Below are 10,697 nucleotides of genomic sequence, written 5' to 3' on the forward strand. Positions count from 1 at the left end.
AATAGAGAATATCTGTGGGTGTAGGTTAGGCTGCATATCAGTACCAGTAACTAAGTGATTACTTGTCCAACTGCTGAGGTTTAAGGTTTCAGGTTTCCACAACCTACCGGGTCTTAATCACAACAATACATAGATTCAAATGTATAAAACACAGCAGGATGGTTTCCAAACGGTTCATCTTTGATGCAAAGGAAGTTGAATTTATGATAAATGGGAATAAACATGTAAAACCACCATTATGGTCTTCATGTGTCTTGTTATGGGACCATTTTTGAGTCCTCTGATCCAGTCAGAATTTAAAATATTTATTTACACGTACAGTGACGTGATTCCCATGGCTGAGATTTGAACCAGTGACCTTTTGTCCGTCTGTAAGCCCAGCTCTCCAGCTCCAGATAAGTTTGATATTCAGATAAATCAACAAGAACATTAGTCATCATCCACACAGTTAAACCCCAGAGAGGAGAACAGAGTGTACAATGCAATTACACTAAACAGTGTCTCAAACATTTTCCTCATCTCTTGATCCTAGACTTAGTTACACAAACCATAATAATAAGACAGTTGAGCTGTACACAATGACTGCATAGAAGGTAAAATTTAGCAAGGAGGAAAACATGTAGCTACTCTGGTCTCTAGAAATAGTATTTTAGCCTCCTTAGATTTATAGAACAACTATGAATCCTTAAATATATTCATGAGATACACAAGTTTAAATCTAAAACAGTGGTGAGATAATGAAGGATGGAACAATAATTTTACATTATTTTATCTTACATAATATATATTATATATATACACCAAATCCTCATTTTTCTTGGGTTAAATGTATGTTTATAGTAACAAAATGGGACAGACACAAAGAGTCTGTTTCATAATCTCACTGTTTTATTTTTGTCCATGTTGTTTGTCGTAACACTGAATTTGAATAGAATTTTCTTGGTTATATTGTTAAATAATAGGGTTCATACAAACATAAATATAGATATTGGCTTTTTCTTTTAAAGACAGAAGTTGAGTTAAATTAAGTTTCTGCAGATTGTGGAATTTATGTTAGTTATACATTTAAAGTACTATCTAATTTTTGACAGGAACTCTCAACAAGATGCACCGTAAAACTGGCATTTAGCTGAGAGCTGCTGGGAATTTCCCACCTTGATTAAACTTTTGGAGAACAAATAGGAGCCAGACAAACAAACAATTTCATTTACAAAGAGTTTAATCCCAAAAATACTTTTTTCTTTTCTCCATTTTGGCATGTAATACATCGTTTGGTCTTGCTGTATCTTGGCTGTAACACTATACTGTATCATTTACATTGTTTGAAGTAGTGGCTGTCATGCAATGTTGAACACGGCTGGACTGATCACTGGAGAAGGATGCCACGTTCACGTCGCGTTTTTGTCAGACATATGATATTCTGACTGCGAAAAAATAACATTCAAGTCTGCCCCCCTGGTGGCACTTATAAGTATGACGTGTGGGAATCTTTGTAGCATTCCAAGATATTAAATAACGGTCAAGTTACCTTCAAAACACAATCAACTCTACTTAAAGAAATAGAATAACATGATGCAGTTTATGGTTTAAAATGAATAGGTTTATTATTTTGTGGACATCAAGCTGCAGCAATAAGATTTCGTCCAGTTTCTTCTTCTGTTTTGACGTGAACGCGGCATAAGACAACAGTTCGTTTGAGACATTCAACAGTCCAGTCCTGCTAACCTCAGTGACTTCTTACAAGCTATTCTGCAAGCAGTCAGTTATGTCAGTTTGTGTACTAAAATAGGTGGAGCTTAATGCTAACACTGTTGTTGTCTGGTCTGAATTAGATTTTTTTTTAAAAACCTCTCATACATAGCATGTTTTGGTTTATCATCATTCAACTGCAGGAAAAGTTTATGATTAAGTATCATTCAAGAAGAGGAAAAGTCATTTTTAGGAGCAGCTGAACAGGTTCCAGCCTGTTGATTTGTTTCACTACATTATCATTACAGGAAGACACTTTGCTCCTCGTCTCTGTCCTGCCACTGCCAGCAGGTCGACACAGTGTGGGATGCACTCATAACACTCACTTTCTCTACAACTCTGATAAACATCTGATACACAAAACATTTCTTCTTCAGAACAGTAAGAATACTGACATTTTAAAATCGATTGTAACACAGACATCAGACAGAATCTGATTTTAGTCCTGGCTGCAGCTCAAATCTCTTACTCTATGCTGACAACTACATAGTGTGTTGTTATAAGTTTTCAGACATATTTTTAAGGCTAACTTAATTGGCAGATGATATAAACAGTGAATCGTGGTGGAAAAGGTGCATAAAAGAAAAAGAAACAGACTGAAATCAATAATTCGTTCCTGATCAACTGAAATGATGTAGCATATATATGGACTCCATTAACCTAAACAAAAAGTAGCTTTGGCCTAATTTCAAACATTCACTTTAAATTGCACCTCAAACTGGAAAGGAGGGTTGTAAATAACTCATTTGTTTGATTGCTGCATGCAAAATCGCTCACTCTATGTCGACGACTGTCCAGTGTATCTTTATAACTCGTCAGAGGAAAAGAAAATATATCAGACACATTTTTCATCTCATGCTGAATGCATAATGGTTGTTGGCGCTTGATTAATGACCATGATTTGCTTAGTGGCTTAAATAAAACACTGAATTATCAGGCATACGAAAAATGTGTATGAAAAAGTAAATAGGGTTGAAGTGATTATTTGACAACTATTTTGACAACTGATAAATCATTTAGGTTATTCATCAAGCACAAGAGTCAAACAACAATTTTGAACTGTCAGTTTGACAGAAAATTGTGTCTGAAGAGGTCACCCTGCAAAATTTTTCTGGGCAATTAATGGTCTAAATGATTAATGGATTACTAAAAACAATTACTTTAGCCGGTGGACCTGTAAGACCAGGGACAATGCTGAAAAGAAGTCAAAGGCTTTGTCATTCTATCGCTAACAGAAGTCTGATATGTTGGATATTTTAAACATATTTGAACCCTTTTGATGAACCAAAGACATTGTTAGCATTTATCAGTGTTTTTGTATCCCTGACCCTAAAAAGCAATGAGCAAGAAATATAGCTTTTTTTTTCCAGCCACTGGAAAATGGTTTATGTGCTCACAAGTATTTGGCATCAAAACAGTGCAGCTGGAGATGATTTGTAGGTCCTAACTCTCTGCAGCAAATATATCCAGCTGTAAACAAACACATGGCAACTTATGTTAGCAACTGGTTATTTTTCATGGAAGAAAGGAGGGTACAAACTGAAACCAAGACCAGAAAATGTGAGAAGAGTCAAAACAAATCAGATGATGCAACGATAAAATGGTCAGTTTCTAGTCTCAAGCAGACATCTGCTGAGTTCTGAAGAGACAGAATCAGCTGTTCACAGAGCTGGAGATCTCCGGGGGAGGTGTAATCAAAGAGGGTTTCTCTGGGAAAGACACACCACTCAGAAAATGATTTCAAAATGCAAAAAAGAGGGGGTCAGTGGGTGAATTTCATTTTCTTAAACCACTGCCAATTTGCTAATTTCCTTCTGAAATTGCTTGCGTCTTTAAAAAGAGGATTGGTGTCTTATATAATTCTGTCAAATGCAACATATAACACATGAAAATTTAGCTTAACCTCTGAGGAATGAACATTGAGCCCTTTTTAAATCATCCATGACCAATCTGCTTCGTAGAGCTTCAACACTACAAGCTGGATTTTAAAAAATATTCCTGTAAAAAGGTGAAACCACAGTGACCTTATTAGTTAACTGAACTTAAACACGTGGCAGGGAGTTTTGTGTGTCTTCTCAGGGGAGTCATCTTTGGTGTAACACCGTCTCACAGCTCTAAATCATCAGTGCATCCCTAATCACATTTACAACAGTCTCACATCTGTGCACAGCACAACCCGGCAGCAACAGGGAGCTCTGCCAGTAGATCCATACACTTTATAAAACATCTCCGCTATCATGTACACATCGCTCATGAAGCAGTCCTAATAATAATAATAATAATACATCAGGGACTTATAGGGGGAGTGCCACAGTTTATAGAGACACTCTCCCTGTAAAGAGGGTTAAAACAGTCATTTATCAAGGCAACCCGTCAATATTTCCCTTAAATTTGAGATTATTATGATTATTTTGTGAATTTATATTATTCATGATTATGCCATGAGATCATCTAGTTGTTTTCTGCAAATAAAGATGTTGGTAAATGAAGTTCAGGCATTTCCCTCTATAACATTCCTACAGGAGCATATGGATGCTAATGAGTTATAGAGACAATACTGGTATTTCTAGCTCATGTGGCATCACTGTATATATTTTCCCATCAGATATGGAGACTTTCAATGTTTCTGTGGTAGTCAGTAATGATATTTATGCCTCATGGTGTTTTTTATCTGCTACGTATCATTGTAAAAATAGAATCCATCCTATAATATTTCAGTAGCAGGGATTTATCATAGCTTTTTTTTCCATCATCCAGCCAAAATCTGGCATCACTGCCTCTTCTTCTTCTGCTTCAGAGACTTCCTCCTCTTCACTATCATCTCATACAGCTTGTCCATGCCCTCATCCAGACCCTCTCCTATGATGGCGCAGGCCGGCTGGACGTGGTACGGGGTGGAGGGACTCAGCTCGGCCAGGGCCAGCTGCCTCTCGATCTCCCCAACATCCAGCGCCCGGGGCAGGTCCTGCTTGTTGGCGATGACCAGCAGCGGGGTCCCCTGGTTCTCAGAGAACCGGGTGATCTTGTGCAGCTCGGTCCGGGCCTCCTCTAACCTCTCGGCGTCCACGGAGTCCACCACGTACACGATACCGTCGGTGCAGCGGCTGTAGGGCTTCCACAGGGGCCGCAGCTTCTCCTGGCCCCCGACGTCCCAGAAGTGGCAGCTGATGCCCCTGGAGGCCCCCGCGCCGCCCAGCCGGATCTTCTCCGTGTTGAAGCCGATGGTGGGCACAGTGTTGACGAACTCGTTGAATTTCAGCCGGTACAGCACGGTGGTTTTGCCCGCAGAGTCCAGCCCGAGCATGACTATGTGCAAGGACTGGAAGGCGGCCAAATTGGAGAAACTGTTCCCCATCTTGCAGGCTGAGAGGGAGGAACAGCATGCACTCCCACAGTCCCAGCAGAGAGCGATACCACGGCAGGAGATGCTTAAACGTCCCCTGAGTGATCCATAGCGGGTTATTCCCCCGTGAGAGTCAAAGCATAAGGTCGGAAAACGCGCAGAAACGCCCGATCCGCGCCTCTCCCGTTCAGCAGATGTGGAGGGCGCAGCCCCACGTTGCGCGGCGGCACTCCGGCAGCCAGACAAGCCGCAGCATCCCTGGACTCATTCCAACAGCATCAGGCGTCCAGAAACAGCCAAATCATCATACACACAGCGGTGCGTTTACAGTGCGCACCGCTCTCCAGAAGCGCAAATTACGCGTGGCCGAATGTCACATCGTGTCTCTGCATCTGTCTGTGTCTGTCCAAGTGCGTAGCAGCTCATGTAGTAACACACACACACACACACACACACACACACACACACACACACACACACACACACACACACACACACACACACACACACACAAGTGATGGTGTGTGACGCGTGGATCAGCCTCTAAACGTTGACATATTATGATGCGTCAAGTTACACGAGGAAAATACCAGACACGTTTTCCGGTTTAATCACAGACCCTCAAATATAAAAGCTTCATCTACTCTGTTCGGGTTTCCTATCAGAAACGTATGCGCCAAACACACACCGGTACGATGACAGAGGATCTTATTTTGAAAGGTATTCATTCATGTCGTGGCTGCAGTGTTTCCTCTGCGCACTGAGCGACCAGAGCTGCAGAAACACTGACACCTACTGGTGAAATACTCAGGCAACACGCTGAGATCAAATATGTAGAGCAAAATAAAAAATAGAAACATGACATGTGGATTAATTTAAGTAGTGAATATAAGAGAACAACATGTCTCATTGTGACCTAATGGTTTATTTTCCTGTCAACACTGATTGTTTGCACATCTGTACATTAAAAATGATATCTTTCATTCATTCAGTGGTTAAATTGTTATTGCAGCTGCAGCTGTGAAGGCTTTTTAAGTTATTCTCTCTGAATTATAAATAGATAAATAAATATATTCTGTTTTTATTTTTATTTATTTTTATTTTTAGGGCACGACATTCGCAGGTAGAGATTCCAATTTATAAACTTAGCGTACATGTCTTGAGTGCTGCTTTGTTGTGTTACTCCTCAGTGAACCACAGTCACATTCTGGGCTCTGAAACAATACCGACAGTTTATTATGTGAAATAATCAAGATTATCTGTAGAGTCTTTCATTAAAACGATGATGATCACATCACAGGTTAACAGGAAATAAGGATATTAGTATCCAGCAGATTTATGCAACAAAAATGAAACATTAAACAACATCATAAAGACTTTGATTATCTCACATTTTATTTTCTATGATATGATTTGCATACTACATTAAATTAGAAACTAAAGAGCTCCTGGAAGAGAAGAAAACACCTAAATCTAAAAACCAGGAAAAGTGATGCATTGTTTGTAATACACGTGCATGAACAGTGGCATGGTCCTTTATTATAGGAGCTGTGGTCACGTGACTTTTGTACCACTAGATGGCAGCATGACATTTCATTGCAGGGTGAGAAATTCTCTGCAGTCACAGGAAATTAAAGAATGTAGCTGCAGTTTCAGAACATTAACAGCTTGGAGAGATTTAAAGCTGTAATAACACCAGTGTCTGAGAGAGAGAGACCCCTCCTCTGTCGCTCTGAAGTTTCCTTTTGCTGGAGTCTTACCTCATCCCACAATGGAGGGTCTTGTGTTGCATAGTTTATTACTCCCCCGGATTATAAATGTGTGATTTTCTGCTGTATAAATGAAATAAAATTGTCTCGAACCTCGTGTTTTCACTCCACTTTGAACGCAATTTGAGCGGGAAAGACACGTTCAACACTACATACCAACACATGAACATCCCGACTGCTTTGATAATAGACTTTATTTTGTCGCTTTTCCAGTGTGAACTCAAAACCTGCCGACAGGTTCTATGTAGTCTGCTGTGAAAGGCTCTCCATCTTTATTATAATTATATTTACATGTTTCTAGTTCAACATATGGTGCCCACACTCCACCAGCATGTTTACCTGTCCTTGCAGCCACTTAACAAGTAGCACTGCGGGTGGATGACTGGATTATTAATACACACGGTCTGGTGACCTCTGCAAACTCCCAGCAAAACGCCACACAAAATAAACCTGTTACAAGGTCTAATTATCTAGTATAAGTTCAAAAGAACAGCTGTATGGGTATGAAGGGGCTTTCAGGGAAAAAGCAGCAGTATTAACGTTAGTAGTAAAGAGATGAGGAGAGGGAAAAACTAGTCCCCAAATACACACAAATACACAAAGACACCGACACAACCTGAGTCATCAAGACCTTGCTAATTGTTCTCTCTGCCCTCCTCCCCCATTGATTTCCCTTCTAATGAGTGTGCGTGAGATCAATGAAAGGAATTATAAAACAGGGCATGGACACACACACACACACACACACACACACACACACACAGTGACTTTGTAAGACCACAACTCTCTCCAACTGCACTCCTCTTTCTCTCTCTCTCTCTCTCTAACAAGCTGAGATGGTCTAATGGTCTCTCGCCCACCACCCACACAGTCGTCTCATCCATAAACCAAGAGCCTCCTTCACTGATTTACCTCTAATTTATTCCAGCATCTCCTCGCCGTTCCTCAGGTAACAGACGACGAGCGGCAGGCAGGTGTTGAGAAAGGTTAAAAAGGAAACAAAACACGCTTCTTAATGAGCTGTTTAACTCTCTGCGCTGTCTCACCGGAGCTGGGACACGAAGTCTGGTCTGCAGTGGAGCCGAGGCGTCCGCAGACAGGTGAGGGGAAGGTGGAGGATCATCTGAACAGAAAACAGCAGAAAAAGGGAGAATTAAACTTCAGCTGCTTCCAACGTAGATTCAGTCTGAAGTCGAGCTGTGCAGCTGGTTCTTTTACTTCCTTTATTACATTTGGGGAAATTTATTTCCTCACTGCAACTGTACTCAACATTCAATATTTTATTTCATTTTTATTCATTTTTTTCTTCTTTACTTTGTTATTAAATGTTGCTCTGGTGCAGAAATTAGATATTTTTCCTTCCTTGCTTTTGTCAAAACTGTAAAACGGATTCAGCGTTGAGGTTCATTAAGGGACACACAAAACACTACAAATATATCAGTTAAAAACATAATTACCTTAAGATGCCATCATAACCTGTTACAAACTTTAATTCTGTAAATTGGGAGTTAACTGTCAGCACCTTGAAGATTTCCTTGACCTTTGACCCTTTGTGGATTGACGCTTCATAACGCTTGCATCAGATGCTACAGTGTAATGAGACCGACAGTGACACAAGGGGGCAAAGATGCACCGAGCTCCCGACAACGACATCTAACGCAACAAATCACATTAAGTGAACTGATAATCGATGCTAAAGGCAAACAGGTGATCAGGAAGTCAAAAAGTGGCCGCTGAGAGGATGTGAGCTGCAAATCTGCAGATGATAGGATCAGTCAGATGTGTGCAACCTCCTGGTTTAAACTGTCAAATGCAGCTGAAGTTACGCTGAGTGGAAAAACTTCACCCAACAGCAGTGATTTCCTCCTCCTTTAGAGGAGCTGCAGACACAAACAAGAAAAACACAAAGCACTTACTTGAAGGTGAAAACAATCCAATCAGGAATCCAAGGTCCAAAAACAACGACAAAAACTCAGGAACAAACACGGGAGCTCGAGGACGACTGAGGGAAAGACAGAGACTCAGATACAAAAGGAAGGCAAGGTGCAGGCAATCACAAGAGAGGGAAAACTAGACAAGGAGAGGTAGTAAACATCCAACAGACACATAAGGTCAGTCATTTCAAAGTAAAACAGGAAGTCATAAAGGGGGCAGATCATGACAGGAACAAACGTCTGATAAAACTTCACAAAATGAACAAAATCAAACTCTGAAATGACATTTGACGTGTTGTAGAGAGTCACAATGCACAGACAATGTCCGATGAAAAGTCGACGTAATAACAGCAGGAAATGGACTTGACATTTTCACCTGTTGTTCCCAGAAAGAATGTGGTGATCATTTTGACTCGGGTGCTTCAGGGTGAAAGAGAAACAGTGAAATCAGGTTTTCAGCCCATAAGGGATGCTAGCAATCATTCAGCCGGAGTTCTCATAATCTCCGTGACTGGAGGTTTTCACGAGGCCCCCTCCTGACGACGACAACAAAACATCCCTGTCTCCAGAACGATGGCGGCGCTGAAGGAGCCAGACGTGAGAGAAAGCAGACGAGGGAGTTTTTATTTTTATCTTTCGAGGGCCCTTTGCATTCTCCAGACCCACGGGATGAAACCAGCCCGGCCCGTTTCATCACATCCACGCACATCCTCAGAAAACAACAGCAGATGAAACAGACCGACAGCTCGTCCCGGAGCGTTTCATCTCTCCACCTGTTTTGCATTTTGAAAAGCTCAAAGCTCTGCAATTTGTCATGAATTAACGAAGGAAAATGACTGTTTTTCTCTCACATCTCTTTGATTGTGGGATTTAATGGACTAAAATATAGACTTGTACATTAGGGGAATGAATGATACCTGTGATCCTGTGATTATGGGTAAGATCTGGTGATAACTGATTATAATTTGGGATTAGAGGAAGTTTCTTTGCCTTTGAGCTGTTAAAAATGAGCAAAATGTATCAAACAAAATGAACTTTTCAGGCAGAAAACATCAGACTTCAAGAGTCTCGCCTTGTGATACAAACACTCTGCTCTGCTTTTGCCTCCCCGGAGGAAACACCATGTTAGACAGCTTTGAGAATTTGGAGATGAACCTGTTTTCATCTCCCCATAAATATTTCTATCAGTGCAAAGGGGAGATGTACACACCAGTGGCTGCACACAATTTGAGGTCATTTACGCACTTTTTAAAAAAAATTATAATTTCTGATTTACAGCTGGAGAACCTTAATACTTTGTTTGTAACAGAGACACACACACACACACACACACACACACACACACACACGCAGCCATGGTTTGAGTTGTATCCAGGAGACGAGCAGGAATGTTGAGGGTGAGTCATTGAGAGGCAAAGGACGAGTCTGTCAAGGTGGTCTGTCCTCTGAGGGAGAATAATTATCTTCTTTAATTAAGCACATTAAACTCTGTGTGTGTGTGTGTGTGTGTGTGTGTATGTGGAGGATTGTGTTCGTCTGGGAAAGAAGAACATATGTGGATGGATTTGTGTGCGTTCATGTGTGCTGTTTGTGCATGAATTAGAACATGGGATCGTTTGTGCATTCATGTGTGATGTTTTCTGTGTGTGTGTGTGTGTGTGTGTGTGTGTGTGTGTGTGTTTACATGAAGGAATCCGCTGTATTGTCTGTGTGGAATTCATGACGACGGCGCCACACAACACTCGACACATTTAATGAGCGCTGCATGAGTCGCAAAACTCACGGAGGCAGAAAGAATTTCACCGTCTCTGCAGAATCTGCCTCCTTAAAGGAAAAGTGCAACATTTTACTGGAGAGAACCAAAACAAATCTTTGACAAGTTTCAAGCTACAGCAGGTTTTA

At 40.9% G+C, this 10,697-nt stretch overlaps 1 protein-coding gene across 1 annotated transcript; it reads right to left on the minus strand.

Annotated features, from left to right (window-relative positions):
• Positions 1 to 2,425: 2,425 nt before the first annotated feature.
• LOC111232149 (ADP-ribosylation factor-like protein 4C) lies at positions 2,426 to 5,524 on the minus strand. The gene has a single exon (XM_022759526.1). It carries the CDS (start codon positions 5,102 to 5,104, stop codon positions 4,520 to 4,522), a length of 585 nt encoding a protein of 194 aa, XP_022615247.1. The 5' UTR covers positions 5,105 to 5,524; the 3' UTR covers positions 2,426 to 4,519.
• Positions 5,525 to 10,697: the final 5,173 nt, after the last annotated feature.

The sequence above is a fragment of the Seriola dumerili genome, unplaced genomic scaffold (genome assembly GCF_002260705.1).
Source record: "Seriola dumerili isolate Sdu_G_001 unplaced genomic scaffold, Sdu_1.0 BDQW01000018.1, whole genome shotgun sequence".
Taxonomy (NCBI): Eukaryota; Metazoa; Chordata; class Actinopteri; order Carangiformes; family Carangidae; genus Seriola; species Seriola dumerili.